Here is an 18,129-nt window from a genome sequence, read left to right on the forward strand (position 1 = left end):
TTGAACTACACGTAAAGCTCTGGAAGCATATTTTCTCATTAGCAAATGTGTGCTACATCGAATGGGTCAACTCGAGCCTAACCTAGAAATAAATCTAACCTAACATAGAAAAACCTTACCTAACCTAACCTAACTTCACGTAACACAATTAAACTCATTATGTTGTCTCGTTGTGCTTGCGGTACCGTTTCATTCAGCTTCGTCTTAACCTACCCTAACCTAACAAAACCTGACCTAACCTAACCTAGCCGAATGAAATTCAACCACACGTGTAGCTATGTAAGCGTACGGTTCTCAGTCTTAAATGTGTGCTATATTTAATAGGTAAACTCAATCTTAACCTACAAATGAATCTAACTTAACAGAACCTAACGAAATTTGGCTTAACGCAACACAAATTAACTTAAGTGTTCCCGTTGTAAAACAATAAAATTCATTTCATAGTACTACAGGTGGTTAAAAATTTAGACGCACATTAGGTTCTGTTAAGTTAGATTCATTTGTAGGTTAAGATCGAGTTAACCTATTAAATATAGCACACATTTAAGACTGAGAAACGTAAGTTTACATAGCTACACGTGTGGTTGAATTTCATTCGGCTAGGTTAGATCAGGTTTTGTTAGGTTAGGATAGGTTAAACCTCTATGTAGGTTAAGCCGAAGTTGAATGAAACGGTACCGCAAACACAACGGGACAGCAAACACAACGGGACAACACAATGAGTTTAATTGTGTTACGTGAAGTTAAGTTAGGTTTTTTTAGGTTACGATAGGTTTGACCTCTTTGCAGGTTAAGCCCAAGCTAATTCAAACGGTACCGCAAACACAACGGGACAACACAATTAGTTTAATTGTGTATGATTCCAGAGCTTTACGTGTAGTTCAATAAATTTCTGTTAATGCAGGTTAGGTGAGGTCAGGTTCTGTTGGGTAAAGTTATGTTAAATAAGTTGATATCAGGCAAGTGTTGATCCTTCACAGTTGTCGACATGTTTTTGAAGTGAAAATTTGCATCACGGGCATTATTTTGAAATTTATTTGCCTCAGTGCATGATTTTTCGTCATTTTTTGAGGTTATGGCTCAACCATGACGTGATGGGTGATTTTTGATACCGAATTTGAATTCAGCGCCCCAAAATACATACTAATACGTATTTCTTGTTACCAGATCCGCACACTTTTTTGTGTGTGACTGTGTAATTTGACATTTGTATTATTTAAGTCTCTATTTTTTAATGTTTAATTGGAATTTGAAATTTAATTTTTTTTATAATAAAATATGTTAGATACGCTTTAAATTCTTCAAATTGAATCGTTTTGGCTTGAATCCGTTTGAAAAGTATAAACATTTTTATGTAATTTGTCAGGAAAAATTGTTGACTAAATAATTCAGATTTTTCTGAACAGAAAAATGAAATAATTAAATCGTTTTATTATACTTAGATTATAAATTCAGTATCTTCAAACCCAGATAGAATAGGATGATAATATTTTTATCAAAAACCGAATTTTAATATATAAATAAATAATTAATTTGTAAAGAAGAAGGTTAATTTTCTACGGAAAAAGTCCAATTGTTTACAAAAGAGTGTTGAATTTTTAACAAAAAAAAATTAATTGTGAACAACAAATTTAACATAGTGGATCTTTCAACCAAAAAGAAAAGAAATAACTATTTTCAACAAAATAGCTCAATTTCGAACAAAATAATAAAAATATAAAAGCAATAGATACATTTTTTAACAAGAAGATTAATTTTATACTAAAAAAGACGACTTTTAAACAAAAAACATGGATTTTCAAATAGAAAAGATCAACTTTCAACTAAAAATACAAAAGTTCAATTTTCAGTTGACACGATTAATTTTCAATCAGATAAAAACGAAGTTTGAACAAAATTGTAATATTTTCAAATAAAGAAATTCATTTTCAACTAAAAAGATGAATCTTCAACTACAATACATAAATTTTAAACCATTGTTTGGTTGAAAATGTATCTATTGTAGTTAAAAATTCATCTTTTTAGTGGAGATTGAATGTAGCAACTAATTTTTGTAAAAAAAAAACGAATATTCAACCACAGACCAAGAAGATTAATTTTCAAGAAATATATGAATTTCCACCTCAAACAGATCAATTATTATCAACCAACAAAAAAAAAGTTATTTCTCAGTGAAAACAAATATTTTTTTCAAAAAAATAAAAAAACGAATTTTTAACAAAAACAATTTGTAATCAAATATGCAAAATCATTTTGTTTTGACGTGGTGATCTAAATTCAAAGTCATTTGCAAAGCATTATAGAAAAAAGTAATCGGAAAGGTATTCGTAGTTAATTATGCAAAAGAAATTTAGCCTATTCGCTGAAAAATAGCCAAACTCGGAATATGTTTATAAAAAGAGAGCGGACGTACATAATCTAAAGTTGCGCACGGGGCGCAGCATCGGTTCCATCGTTGCGGAGAACCGTCGCACGGGGGGAAATGGCGTGAGAGCCGCGCGAACATTTGAATGCCTGTGGCTGTGATGAGAAGACACCACTGAGTAGAATGAAAAGAAAATAGAGCGACAAATGATATAATGTCAGCAATGCCGCTAGGCCTGAAAATTGGGAAATGAAAGTGTATTTATTTTTTGACCGGGAATTTAAAAAATTTCTAGAAAATAAATCTGTCCAGCTATGATTTTAACCGTGTTTTAAATAATTTACTAAATTCTTATATTTTTCAATTATGATATCATTCTGTTTAGAATGTTTAGGACAAAAAAAAAACATTTTTAGTCGATCAAATTTGAATATGAATGAATTAATAATTTTTAAATTGAACTGTACTTTAATTATTAAAAAGTAAATAATATTTGATTTTACAAGATGATTCGGAATCAGTTCAGCATTTTAGAATTTCCAGATATAAACTTTAAAAATTAAACTGTTTAAATTTAAAAGTCTTATTAATGATACAAATGTACACATCCGATTTAAACTTTATCAACTATCTTTAATTTTTAAATAACTTTAAAATAATATATTCATAATTAAAGGCTTGAATTCAATATCTGAAAAGATTTCAAATAATTTCGAAAATTTTTAAGAATTGTGAAGGGCTTTAAAAGAATAAAACACATTTCCTTAAGATTCCTAGGAAAATTGAAAATGATTTTTTATTTTGAATAATTCATTTAAGAGAATGTTTGAAAAGCTTTAGAAAGATTTACGAAACTATAAAAAATGGATGTGGAAAATTTGAAGCAATTTTTTTTTAATTTGGCATAATTTTTTAAAAAGATTTAGGAAAAATGCGAATTATTTTTAAAGAAATTTAGAAGTTCTTAAAAAGTTTAAAAAATAATTTTAAATTTAAAAAATGTAAGACAACGTTCAGATTTTTCAAGATTTTGAAATAAAATTTTTTAGTGTTTAAGGATTTTAAAATTATTTTAAATAAAAAAAAAGCACTTTTAATTTAAGAAGTGTTTAGTTTATAAAAAAATGTAATTTTCAATTTTTAATGTTTCTAGCTTAAAATTCCCTAAAATAGTATAATTTTGAACATTTTTAAATTCATTGATTGATTCTTTAATTTAGAACTTCTAAATATCTTTTAAAATGATTCGCATTTTTCCTCAAGTTTTTCAAGAAATTATGCCAAATTTAAAGAAAATGCTTAAATTCCTCATTCATTTTTCATAGTTTCGTAAATCTTTCTAAATCATTTTAAATTTTCCTACGAATTTTAAGGAAATATAATTTTTGCTTTCGAAGCCCTTCACAATTCTTAAAAATTTTCTAAATTATTTGATATCATTTCAGATATTTAATTAATTTGCGATTTTTGAAAACTTCTAAATATTTCTTCAACTTGATTGAATTTTTTCTAAGCACAGTAGGTGTTAAATAGTTATTTATGCATAACAATTAAACAATTTGATTAACAAATTAAATTTTTTTAACTAGTATAATTAAAATTGTAACGTCCAAAGTTTAATTTTTTGTTTAGTTTTGTGTATTTCATTTCTAATTACGGATTTTAAATGAACAGTCAGATATTTTGAAATATTAGATCATTTTTATTTTTCCAAATAAAAAAATTTAAAATTGAATGGTTTAAAAATGGATTATTTTAAACTGAAACAATATTTGAAATTTAATTGAAGCCTTTAATTACAAATATATTATTTTAAAGTTATTTCAAAATTAAAAATATTTTATAAAGTTTCGATTGGGTGTTTACATTTGTCTAACTAATAAAACTTTCAAATTTAAACAATTTAATTTTATCTTGTAAAATCAATTATTATTTACTTTTTAATACTTAAAGTACAGTTCAATTTAAAAATTATTAATTCATTCATTTTCAAATTTGATCGACTAAAAATTTTTTTTTATCCTAAATCATGTATTTCAAAAAGTTCTAATTTTTAATTTTTGTAGTCTTTAAAACGTCATTTTAAAATTCTTTAAATAAAAATGTACGCTGAACAATTAAAATAGAACATTTTGAAAGTGAAATATTTTTTAATTACGCATTCTAAACTGAATGACATCATAACTGAAAAAAAAAACAATTTAGCTAATTATTTAAAACACGGTTGAAATCAAAGCTGGACAGATTTATTTTTTTTTAATTTGTAAAATTCCCGGTTGAAAAATAAATTCACTGTCATTTCCCGACTTCCAGGTCCAGCAGCCACCCTGTATTTGCATTGATGACAACGTATCATTTATCGCTCTATTTTCTTTCCCTTCTACTCAGTGGTGTCTGCTCATCACAGCCACAGACATTCAAATTTTCGCGCGACTCTCCCACCACTCCCCCCGTGCAACGGTTCTCCGCAACAAGGGAGCCGAGGCTACGCTCCCTGCGCAACTTTAGACTACGCTCGTCCGCTGTCTGTTTATAAAAATTGTTTCAATAATTAATAATTTTTGGGAATTTTCAAAACACCATATAGAAAAGAGTCTGCAGAAAGTTATTCTTAGTTATTTCTCCAAGAAATTGAGCCTATTTCTTGAAAAATAGCCAAACTCGGAATATGTTTATGAAAATTGTTTAAAAAATGAACAATTCTTGGGAATTCGTGAAGCATGATAGAAACAAGTGATGGGAAAGATATTCTTAGATAATTATGTACATTATTTTATACATGAATTAATAATTAACACTCGCCTGTCTAAACCTAAATTTAAAATGATGAATGGTCACGTAATTTCCCGCGGACATCACCTTCTGGGACGGTAATCGGTACATACGTTTCGGAAAGGAGCTGAGACACTAACGGTACTTGCAGCAACGTGTACCGTAATGCCAATTTGTTGCCGGATTCACCATTACTCGATTCTTACCTTCCAAGCACAATGGACAAATTGGGCAGTCTAGGAGTCCTCATTGAACTGACTGACTGACTGACGGATTTCGTTCCATTTCATTTTCTCAAACTCAAAGAAATTTCATTGTTCAAGGTCTAGCGCGAGGACACGTCTTACTATTCAGAAAGACCTACTTTGTGAGGAATAAGGACCTTTTATTTTTTACCTAATATATCTTTACCTAATAGAGGGTGGCCGTTTTATATGAAAAAATAAATTCCCGTTTCGCAAAAATTTGAAAGGTCAATGAAATTAAAAAAAAAATGGAACACTAAAGCTAAACAACTTTCCATTTGACAAATCTTTGAGAACCAAAAATTAATTTTTAACAAGAATAAAACAATGGAATTCAACCAAAAAGAACGAATTTTCAATGAAATACCTCAATTTTCAAACAGATATTTGATTCTTCATCTAAAACCGATCAGTTTTGAACCAAAAACAGAATAGTTAAATTTTCAGATAAAAAATTGATTGCAACAAAAAACAAGAATTTAAAGAAAAGATTAATACAGCAGTGTGAAGCTACTTTTACAGATGAGGAAACATTTTTATTCAATTTAATATTGCAATTAACCCTTTCCGGCATATATTTTTCAGGGAAACGAGTTTTTATGAAAATTGGTATATAGGGGTTTTTGGGGTCGCTGATTACGAATCTGAACTCAGATATTGAAAATTCAAAATGGCGGGTCCAACATGGCGGCTAACATTTGGCAATTTTTTTTATTTTTTATGAAAATTGGTATACGGGGGTTTTTAGGATCACTGATCACGTATCTGAACTCAGATTTAGAAAATTCAAAATGGTGGATCCAATATGGCGACTTAAATTTGGAATGATTTTGGATTTTTTTTAGAATTGGTATACAGGGATTTTTTGAAGTCGCTAATCACAAATCCGAACTCAGATTTAAAAAATTCAAAATGTCGGATCCAATATAGCGGCCAAACTTTGGATTATATTTTTTTAATTGGTTTTTTGAAAGTTGGCACAGACCGGGGGTCGCTGATCTTAAATCTGTATTAAAAATAACAAATATTTAGAATATTAGGGTTTGAAAAAATATACACCTACTCAACTAAAACATGCATTAGTACCAATTTTCAGAATTTTCAAAATCTAAATTCAGATTCGTGATCAGTGACTCCAAAAATCCTGGTACAATAATTTTTCTTTAAATCCGGAAAACTTTATTATTTTGACCGCCATATTGTATCCGTCATTTTGGATTTTGAGTCTGATTTCAGAATCGCGCCATCTTGGATCCATAATTTTTAATTTCCAAAATCTGAGTTCATATTCGTGATCACTGGCCCCAAAAACCCCTGTATACCAATTTTCAGATAAAATCCAGAAATATTCCCAATTTCGGCAGCCATATTGGATCCGCCATTTTGAATTTTCAAAATCTAAGTCCAGATTCGTATTCAGCGATCCCAAAAACCCTTAAGTACCTATTTTCATAAGGATACAATGGAAAGTTTTTTCAATAATGAATTTTTTCAACAAAAAAGGCTTTTTTCATCTTCGTTTGTAAGTATTAACAAATTATTTAAAACATTTAGACCCTTCGCACAAAAATGTAAATTTTCTATCATCCTGCGAGCATGAAATTAAAAAAAACCTGTGTAAAATCCAATAAAAACTACTCTGAAATCGCAAAAAATGATATAAAAAAAGGTGGGAATACGGTATTCCCACCATGCCGCAAAAGGTTAAAATAAAATCAGGATGACTGTTTTAATCGAAGAAATAATTTCCCGGCTTTTTCCGGTTCGCAAACATTTTTCTCCGCCAATAAAATTAAAACTCTAAAGCGAAACATTTTTCTACTTTAAATAATAAAAAAGAAATTACAAATTAAAGCACTCAAATTGGAACTGTTGAATTATGAACTTTTTAAATTGTAGTTTAAAAGTTTTTTAATTCAAACATTTTTTATTCAAATGCTCAATAATTTACACGTATAAAATAATAACACTTTTCAATTGAACAATTTTAATGTAAAAAATTAAAAAATTAAATTAATATTTACAGGTGCCAAATTTAGAATCTTTAACTTTTATAAACTATGATGTTTAAAGATTCAGTTCCAAAAATATAAATCCACGTAATCATTTTCAATGTTCTAAATTTAAAAATCAGTCAATGAACTTTAAATTGTTCCAAATCATATTATTTTCAGAAATTTTAAGCTAGAAACATTCAAAATTCAAAGTTTTATTTCAAAATCTGGAGAAATCTAGAAGTTGTTTTAAATTTGTTCAAAATAAAATTATTTTCAAAATTTTTTCAGAACTTCTAAATATATTTTAAAATGAATTAAATTTTTTCCTACAATTTTTGGGAAATCCGGTAAAACTTAAAAAATATCGACTATGATATTCTTTATTTAGAATTTGTCTTTTTAGGTTGAAAAGTCAATTACTTTGTTAAAAAATGGATTATTTTGTGGGAAATTTAAGTATTTTGTTAAAAAATCATTTTTTTATGGTATTTTTTTCTTTAAATAAATTAATTTGAAAATTTTTAAGTTTTTTTTAAATATTGTTTTTTTTTAATAAAAGTTTATCTCTTTGGCTTGAAAGTTGAAAAAATTCGGTGAACTTTTCTTTCTTTTGTGACTAAGAAATATTTTTGGTTACAAATTTTTTTTTAATGAAACTTTATCTTTTTTGATTGAAATATCAACTATTACATTTTTTATAGAGAAATAATCGTTTTAGGTTGAAAATTAAATTATTCTGTTGAAAAGTGTATTATTTTGTTCGAAATCTGAGTATTTTGTTAAAAAATAATTTGTTATAGTAAATTTGTTTTCTTTAAGATAAATAAATAAATTAGAAAATTTAAAAGTTTTATCTGAAATATTGTTTTCTCAAATGAAGGCTTATCTTTTAGGTTGAAAATTCAAGTATTTGGTTTAAAAAATAATTTTTGATGGTAGAAGTCTTTTTTTCTTTGAAATAAATTTAAAAATTTGAAAATTTTCAACTTTTATCTGTAATATTGTTTGTTTGTTTTTTTCAATTAAAGTTTATCTCTTCGGCTAGAAGGTTGAAAAATGTAGGTGAACTTTTTTTTCTTTTACGACTGAAAAAATATTTTTTGTTAAAAATTCGTCTTTTAGGTTAAAAATTTGCTTAAAATGAAATTTCATCTTTTTTACTGAAATATCAACTATTACATTTTTGATTTAGAATTTATCTTTTTAGATTAAAAACTCAATTATTTTGTTGAAAATTCAAATATTTTGTTAAAAAAATTATTTTTTATGACAGGCATTTTTTCAAAACAAATAAATAATTTAAGATTTTTAAACTTTTATCTGAAATATTATTTTCTTGAATAAAAGGTTATATTTTAGTTTGAAAATTGAATTCTTTTTTGAAAATTCAAGTATTTTATTCAAAAATGATCTTTTACGATCAAAAGTCTTTTTTTTCTTTAAAATAAATAAATAAATAAATTTGAAAATTTTTAAGTTTTATCTGAAATATTGTTTTTTACATGAAAGTTTATCTCTTCGGCTTAAAGGCTGAACAATTTAGGTAAACTTTTTTTTCTTTTATGACTAAAAAATATTTTTGGTTAAAAATTCGTCTTTTTGCTTAAAATTAGTTTTTTAAATGAAATTTCATCTTTTTTTTTTTATTGAAATATCAACTATTACATTTTTACGGAGAATTCATCTTTTTAGGTTAAAAAATAAATAGTTTTGATGAAAAATGGAATATTTTCTTGAAAATTCAAATATTTTGTTAAAAAATTATTTTTTATGCCAAACATTTTTTTCTTCAAAAAAAAAAAATCAATAAATTTAAGAATTTTACACTTTTATCTGAAATATTGTTTTCTTGAATAAAATTTCATCTTTTTATGTGAAAAATTAAATTCTTTTTTTTTCTTAATTTGGAGTTTAAAAAAATCATATTTTATGGTAGAAGTATTTTTTTCTTTAAAAAAAAATAATAAATTTTAAAATTTTATCTGAGATGTTTTTTTAAGTAAAAGTTTATCTCTTTGGCTTTAAGGTTAAACAGTTTAGATCAAGTTTTTTTTATAACAAAAAAATATTTTTGGTTAACAAAGTTTTTAAAATGAAATCTCATCTTTTTTTATTGAAATATCAACTATTACATTTTTTATTGAGAATTCTTTTTTTTTAGATTGAAAACTCAATTATTTTGTTGAAAATTCAAGTATTTAAACTTGCTTCTGAAATACTGTTTTTTTTATTATTATTGGTTATTGTTTAAATAAAAGTTTATCATTTTCGGTAGAAAATTCAAGTATTTTGTTGCAAAAAAAAAAAAATTTTATGGTATAAAAGTTTTTTTTGTTGTTTAAAATAAATAAATATTTCTATATAGATATTGATATATAATGACAATGTGTTCGTTTATGCTAACAGGACAAAGCCAAAGAAATTTCATTTCGATATTCATAAACTGCCACTGAAATTATGAATAGAAATGCGCGGTTTGTGTCACATTTAACGATTATTGGTACTTTACTAGAAAAAATAACCTGGACCAAAATTATGTAACGGTTCTTAGATTCTATACTCGGAAGCTTCCACGCTGGGTAACCGCGCTCTTAAATAATTTGACAGGGTCGTATTTTGTCTATTTTAATTTTTCCTTTAGAGATGCATTTTTGTAAAATATAAATTTCCACACCTGTCACAAAGAGAAATAAAAATTCTTTTCCGGATTCCGGGTCTATATCCGGCCATCCTCAGAGATATTCAATATCTAAAGACCAAAATTCTATTCTTGTAACATTCTTAATACAGAATATTTTATAAACGAAATAAAACAATACAATTTTAGATGTATAATATTAAATTTCAAATTTATTTGTTTAAAACAAAAAATATGATTTTTCTGAAATAAAGGATAAATATTAAATTTAAAAGAACGAATTTTTAAGAAGAAAAAAAGAAAAAAAATGAAACTAAAGATTTAAGATTTTGAAAAAAATGAATTTTCTACGAAAAAGACGAATTTTCAACAAATTACATTAATTTTCAAGCAAAAAATCGAATTTTAAAGTTAAAAATAAATTTTCAACCAAAAATAGAACAGTTTCATTTTCTGCTCAAAAAATCTTTAACAACAACAAAAACGAATGTTTAGCGAAATATTTACATTTCCAAACAAAGAAATAAATTTTCCATTAAAATCTCAATTGAAGAAAAGAATTTTGTAACCAAATGGTTTATTTTTGAAAGAGAAAGATTAAATTTCTACCAAAAACGCGAATTTTCAAGTAAAATAGTTTAATTTTTAACGCAAGAAATGAATTTTGAATCACAAGAAATATTTCGAAAAAGAAAATTAATTTTCGACTAAAACGACGAATTTTCATCAAAACAGTTTAATTTTCAACCACAAAAATTAATTTTCAATTAAAATCTCTGACCAAAAAAAATAATTTCTAATTAAATTGTTAAATTTTCAAAAAAAAAGATTAATTTTCAAGAAAAAAGACGAATTTTCAAGTATACTTTTTAAATTTTCCACCCAAGATGTGAATTTCCAAACGTTGAAATAAATTTTCAACAAAGAAAATTATACTAAAAAGACGAATTTTTAACAAAATACATTAATTTTCAAGCAAAAATCGAATTTTAAAGTTAAAAATAAATTTTCAACCAAAAATAGAACAGTTTTATTTTCTGATCAAAAAATCTTTAACAAGAACAAACACGAATTTTTTAACGAAATATTTAAATTTCCAAACAAAGAAATAAATTTTCAATTACAAAGAAAAGAATTTGGTAACCAAATGGTTGAATTTTTCAACAAAAAGATTAAATTTCTACCAAAAAGGGGAATTTTCAAGTAAAATAGTTTAATTTTTAACTCGAGAAATGAATTTTGAATCATAAAAAAAATTTCCAAAAAGAAAATTAATTAATTTTCTACTAAAAAGACGAATTTTCAACAATATACATTAATTTTCAAGCAAATAATTGAATTTTAAAGTTAAAAAATAAATTTTCAAACAAAAATAGAACATTTTCATTTTCTGCTGAAAAAATCTTTAACAACAACAACAAAAACGAATTTTTAAAGAAATATTTACATTTCCAAACATAGAAATAAATTTTTAATTAAAATCACAATAAAAGAAAATAATTTTGTAACCAAATGGTTGAATTTTCAAACAAAAAGATTAAAGTTCTACCAGAAAGGGGAATTTTCAAGTAAAATAGTTTAATTTTTAACTCAAGAAATTAATTTTGAATCATAAAAAAAATTTCCAAAGAGAAAATTAATTTTCGACTAAAAAGACAAATTTTCAACAAAATAGTTTAATTTTCAACCACAAAAATTAATTTTCAATTAAAATCTCTAACGACAAAATTAATTTCTAATTGAATGGTTAAATTTTCAACAACAAAAAATTAATTTTCTACCAAAAAGACGAATTTTCAAATATACTTTTTAAATTTTCCAGCCAAGATGTGAATTTCCAAACATAGAAATAAATTTTCAACAAAGAAAATTCTACTAAAAAGACGAATTTTGAACAAGATAAATTAATTTTTAAGCAAAAAATTGAATTTTAAAGTTAAAAAATAAATTTTCAACCAAAAATAGAAAAGTTTCATTTTCTGCTCAAAAAATCTTTAACAACAACAAAAACAAATTTTTAACGAAATATTTACATTTCCAAACAAAGAAATTAAATTTTACTCAAAAAAAAAAATCATAATTTTCAACCAAATAATTAAATTTTGGATTTACAAAATATATGGTCAACTAAAAATGGAACAGTTTTATTTTCTGTCGAAACAATCTTTAACAACAACAAAAAACGAATTTTGAATAAAATTGTTAAATTTTCGACCACAGAAATTAATCTTCAAATAACAAAATAAATTTTTAACCAAAAAGATTAATTTTATACTAAAAAGTGAAATTTCCGACTAAAATTATAAATCTTTAACCACAGAAATTAATGTTTAATCTAAAAGATTAATTGTATAGGAAAAAATAGTTTAACAAAAAACATGGGTTTTTAAATAAAAAAGATGAATTTTCAACTAAAAATGAAGCAGTTCAATTTTCAGTTGAAACAATTAATTTCCAACCAAAAAAATATATAATTTCGACAAAAAATACTATTTTTCATCAAAGCAGTTTCATTTTTAAAGACAGAAATGAAGATTTAATCAAAATCTTTAACCCACAAAAGGAATTTGTAATCAAATGAGTGCATTTTTAACCATACATCAATTTTCTCCCGAAAAGGCGAATTTTTCACCAAATAGATGAATTTTTGACGTTCAAAGTAGAAATTATAACCTGCAAAGATGAACAAAAAGAATTTGTAATTAAATGGTTGAATTTTTTTTACCAAAAAGCGAATTTTCAACTAAAATTGGTAAATTTTTAACGCAAGAAAGGAATTTCCAACCATAAAAAAATGTCAACAAAGGAAATTAATTTTTTACTAAGGAGACCAATTTCATTTAATTTAATTTCACTAATAATATAATAATTTTCAACCAAATAATGGAATTTTAAATTTACAAAACATATTCTCAAGTAAAAAAGGAACCGTTTTATTTTCTGTTAAAACATTCTTTAAAAACAAAAAGCTCATTTTCAACGAAATAGTTCAACTTTGAAACACAGAAATGAATCTTCAACCAAAAAAATAAAATTTTAAACAAAAATATTAATTTTAGACTAAAAAATCGAATATTCAATTAAAATTATACATTTTTAACCACAGAAATAAATGTTTAATCAAGAAGAATATTTGTGTAGTAAAAAAACCATTGAACAAAAAGATGAATTTTTAAATAAAAAATATGAATTTTCAATCAAAATTTTTAATAAAAAAAGGGAGTTTTTAATTAAGTATTTGCATTTTTAACCAAAAATATTAATTTTCTACCAAAAATACGATTTTTGAAAGAAATAGAACAATTTTTCACAGGAAAAATGATTTTTCAAATAAGATGATTAATTTTCAACAAACAAAAAACACATTTTTATCTAAAATATTAAATTTCCAACAAAATAGTTGAATCCTTAACCAAAGATGATTAAGTTACAACCAAACACATAAATTGATAAATTAAAAAGACGAATTTTCAACCAAAAATGGAAAAAATAAATTTTCAGAAAAAAACTGATTTTTATAAAAAACGAATTTTCCGCAAATAAAGATTTTTTAAACAAAAAAGAAAAAGAAATCCAGATAAAAATTTATTATAAAAAATTAATTTTCAACAATATAGTTAAATTTTTGTACCAAAGTGATGGATTTTTACATAAGCATTTAAATTTTCAATTTAAAAATATCAATTTTAAACAACTTACACGATTTGTCAACTATAAAAAATTAATTTTCAACCAGAGAAAAAAAAAACAATTCTCAACAAAATACTTAATTTTTTGAAGACGAAAAGAATAATTTTTTAGACGTTAGTTAAATTTTCAAGAAAAATATGAATTCTCAACAAAAAATGTGATAGTCGATGTCTAAAAAAAAAACAATTTTTAATAAAATGATCCAATTTTCAATCACAGTTTAATGTTCAACAAAATAAATAAATTTTCAACCAAATTGATGAATTTTAGTATAATATGACGAATCTTTAACGGGAAACTTTAAACAAAAAACATTCAATTTTAACTGAAAAATATCAATTTTCAACCAATAAATGAAGTTGCAATTTTAGTTTAAAAAAATAATTTCATCTAAAAAAATTAACGATTTTTTTAAAGAATAGTTAAAGTTTCATAAGGTATACTCAAATTTCTATTAAAAATTTAATTTTTAAGAAACAAAAAATAAGGATATTTCAAAACATTAAAAATTTCAACCTAATAAATGAATTTTCAATTAAAATGAATGAATCTTATTCTAAAAAATTAATTTTTAACAAAAGAGTCTAACTTACCACCAGGTAGTTAAATTTTCTTCCAAAAAAGATGATTTCTCAAGTTAAAAAAAAATAATAACTCATATTTCACTTAAAAAAATATTTTAATTTGAAATAAAAAAAAGTTGAATACAACCAAAAAATACGAATTTTCAAGCAAAAAAATAATTTTTAACCAAGAAGATTTATTATCTACCCAAACAAAAAGGACTAATTTAAAAATATATAAAACAAATGGAAATATCTATTTTTAAACCAAAAATAATGTAATTTTCAATTAAAAAAAAAAAAAAAAAAACCAGTCGAATTCAGCAAAAAAGTTGGGTTTTTAACAAAATAGTTGATTCCTCAAACAAACCATATTCATTTTAAACCAAATTGTCAATTTTCAAAATAAAAATACCAATTTTCTACAAAACAGTTCACTTTTCGACCTGAAATTATCAATTATCAAAAAAAATTTCATTATCAACCAGACAGATAAATTTCCGCCAAAGAAGTTAAATTTTGAACCCAAAAAGACTAATCGCAAAAAAATGATTAAATCCAGTAATATAAGACTACTTTTACAAATAAAGAAAAAATTGTATTTAATTTTATATTGCAAATTTAAAAAAAATTTAAGCACGTCCTCGAAAAAAATTCGCTGACTTTAAAATAATTTATTTTTTAATTTTTCCTAAGAGAATTCTTTTTTTTTAATGTTAATTTCTCAAATTGTCAGGAAAAATATATTTTATGGGTTTCGGATATATATGCGGCCACCCTGAAAAACTAAAAAAAAAAATTAATTATGGCAGGAACTTACCATCCATGCGATCTTGTGAATCCTTCAACGAAATCAGCATATCTTTGGGACAAGGCAATTTTTCTAGGAGATTCACCAAAGTTGCCAATCTGCTCCAAGCATCTCCAGGAGGCCTAAAATATTAATAAAAAAATGTAATTTTAATTATAATTATTTACAGAAATTCCCTATCCTAAAGTCAGAATCATATTTATAAAACAAAAAAACAAAAAGTTGCTTCAAATTGTTCAATTTTTTAGAGAAAAAAAAAGAGTTTTCAACATACAACATGAATATTCAACTAAAAAAGATACCAAAGATATTCATTTTCAACTAAAATTATAAATATTGAACCAAAAAATGAATTTTCAACAGAATAGTTAAATTTTCAACCAAAAAGGTTAACTTTCCAACCAATAAAGTTAATTTAATACCAAAAAGAACAAGTTTTTTAGCAAAATACATGAATTTTCCATTTAAAAAATTGAATAGTTACATCTTTAAATAATTGATTTTCATGTTTAAAAATGAATTTTCTACAAAATAGTTATACTTTCAACTAAAAAATTATTTATTATTAATAAAGAAATGATTATTATTATTATAAAATATAGGAATCTTCATCTAAAACATATAAATTTAATAGCTAAAAAAAGAAATAGGTTTAAAGTTAAAAAATGAATTTTTAACAAGATATTCAATTTTAAACCAAAGAAATGAATTTTTAACCAAAAAAGACCAATTAAAAAAAAGACATACATTTTCAACTAAATAATTGAATTTGAAACTAAAAAAGATTAATTTATAGCCAACAATGGAATAATTGAATTTTCAGTTAAGATCATTAATTTTCAACTACTTAATTGAATCTTAAACCAATAAAATGAAATTTTAACCAAAAAGCTCACTTTTCTGTCAAAAAAATCGAATGTTTAAAAAAATATAATGAATCGTTAACTAAAAAAGAAAATTTTTGATCAAGAACGGAATCGTTCGGTTTTTAGTTAACAAAAATTTCAACAACCAAAGAAACGAGTTTCAAAAAAAAATGCTGAATTTTAAATTTAAAAGAAAAAAATCGATTTTCAGCTGAAAATGGAATATGTAATTAAATTTTCAGTTAAGAAAATAAATTGACAACAAACTAATTAAATCTGCAACCAATCGAATGAATTTTTAACCAAAAAGATTAATTTTGTACAAAGAATTACGGATTTTCAATGAAATCCACGAATATTTAACTTAAAAAGATAAATTTTGAAGCTGAAATGGAATAGTTAGGTTTTTAGTAAAAAAGCAAATTTTCAAAAACAACAAAAACAAATGATAAAAAAATAATTGAATTTTTACTAAAAAAGTTCAATTTTCAGGTAAAAATGGAATATGTAATTAAATTTTCAGTTGAGAAAATTAATTTTTCACAAAACAATTAAATCTTTAACCAATAAAATAAATTTTTAATAAAGTAGTATAACTTTTAGTCACGACTAATCAAATGGTGTAATTTTTAAATAAGAGGTATTAATTCTAAACTAAAAATATGATAGATTTTTCAATTAAAAAGTATTATTGTAACTTTTAACCAAAAATAGTTAAATAGTTGAAGTAATTAAAAAGATCTTAAATTTCTTGATATAGTGGAGAGATTATTCGATTTCAAGTGTTTTAATATTAATTAATTTTTTTATATATATATTAAATAATTTAATATTAATATTAATGTTGAACCTTTGGGTTTAAAATTGTACAATTTCCAATTGAGAGTTAGAAGAAGTAGAATTCTTAAGTTTTAGGGGTTTAAATTTTATAAATAAATCGTCTCGGAGATGAAACTTATTAAAAGTTTGATTTCCAAATTATTAATTTTTTCTTTTTTTAAACCCTTTAAAAAATTAATTTTCATTTAAAAAACTAATTTTGAAAAAAGTAGTTACATTTTCTGATAAATAAATTTTCAATTAAAATCTTCAAACAACAAAATGAAATTATAACCATATGGTTAAACGCACACTAAAAAAAATGCATTTTCGAATAAAAATACGAATTTTAAACTAAAATTATGAATCTTCAAGCACAAAAGTGAAATTTTAATCAAATAGATGGATTTTTAATCAAGAAAATGAATTTTTAATCTGGGATATTAATTTTACACTAAAAAACGATTTTTCAACAAAAAACATGGACTTTCAAATAAAAAAGACAAAAATTTGTAACTAAAAGGAAATATTTTCATTTTCATTCAAAACAATTAAGATTATAACACTTTCAACCAAGGAAATTAATTTTCAATTAAAATTATGAATCTTCAACCAAAAAAAATTAACTTGTAACCAATTAATTGCGTTTTTAACAAGAGTTAAATTTTTAAACAAAAAAATGAAATTTCAACCAAATCCATTAATTTTCTACCAAAACAAGATCAATTTAAAAAAAATGGTTGAATTTTAAACTCAAAAAGAAACATTTTTTAGCCAAAAATATAATAGTAACCTTTTCAGTTAAGAAAACTAAGTTTTTGCAAAATACCTGAATTTTCAACCAAATAGTAGGATTTTTAACCAAAAATTATAAAAATTTTTGTTTTGAAGATTTTTTATTTAGAAATAAATTTTTAGTGCTATTTTTCATCTTCTCGAATTTTGACTGTAAAATTCTTAAATTTCGATTATTAAAATGTTGAAATAATTCGATTTGAAGAAGAACAATACTGAAAGTTTGTGCCTCAAATTGTTAAATTTTTAATATTTTATTTTTATTTTTGAAACGCTTCGAATTCATAATATTGAGGAAAAAGTTAAAGTTTTCGGATCACTGAACGTTCAATTAAAAAAATTATAAGCGTCACCCTGATAATTATAATATTATGTTTAAAGGACAATTACGGGACTAAAAAGTATAACACAAATGAATTTATTTTCTGGTCTTAAATCGACTTGACACGTTTTTCTCCTGACCTAGAGACTTCTTGAAAGAAATAAAAACGCGCAAAACCGAATACTATGCAGGCGTTTTACCAGTTCAACTGACCCAACTTTCGGGATTCTGATTCATCGTTTAATG

General features: G+C 24.0%; 1 protein-coding gene across 4 annotated transcripts in view; it reads right to left on the minus strand.

Annotated features, from left to right (window-relative positions):
• Positions 1-18,129, minus strand: part of LOC117167463 (telomerase-binding protein EST1A) — a 356,887-nt gene that overhangs the window by 96,164 nt on the left and 242,594 nt on the right. For all 4 annotated transcript variants that reach the window (XM_033352451.1, XM_033352433.1, XM_033352441.1 and 1 more), the window contains one exon: positions 15,091-15,203. In XM_033352451.1, coding sequence (XP_033208342.1) covers positions 15,091-15,203 — 113 coding nt within the window. The remainder of the gene's footprint in view (positions 1-15,090; positions 15,204-18,129) is intronic.

Source organism: Belonocnema kinseyi, chromosome 1 (assembly GCF_010883055.1).
Source record: "Belonocnema kinseyi isolate 2016_QV_RU_SX_M_011 chromosome 1, B_treatae_v1, whole genome shotgun sequence".
Taxonomy (NCBI): Eukaryota; Metazoa; Arthropoda; class Insecta; order Hymenoptera; family Cynipidae; genus Belonocnema; species Belonocnema kinseyi.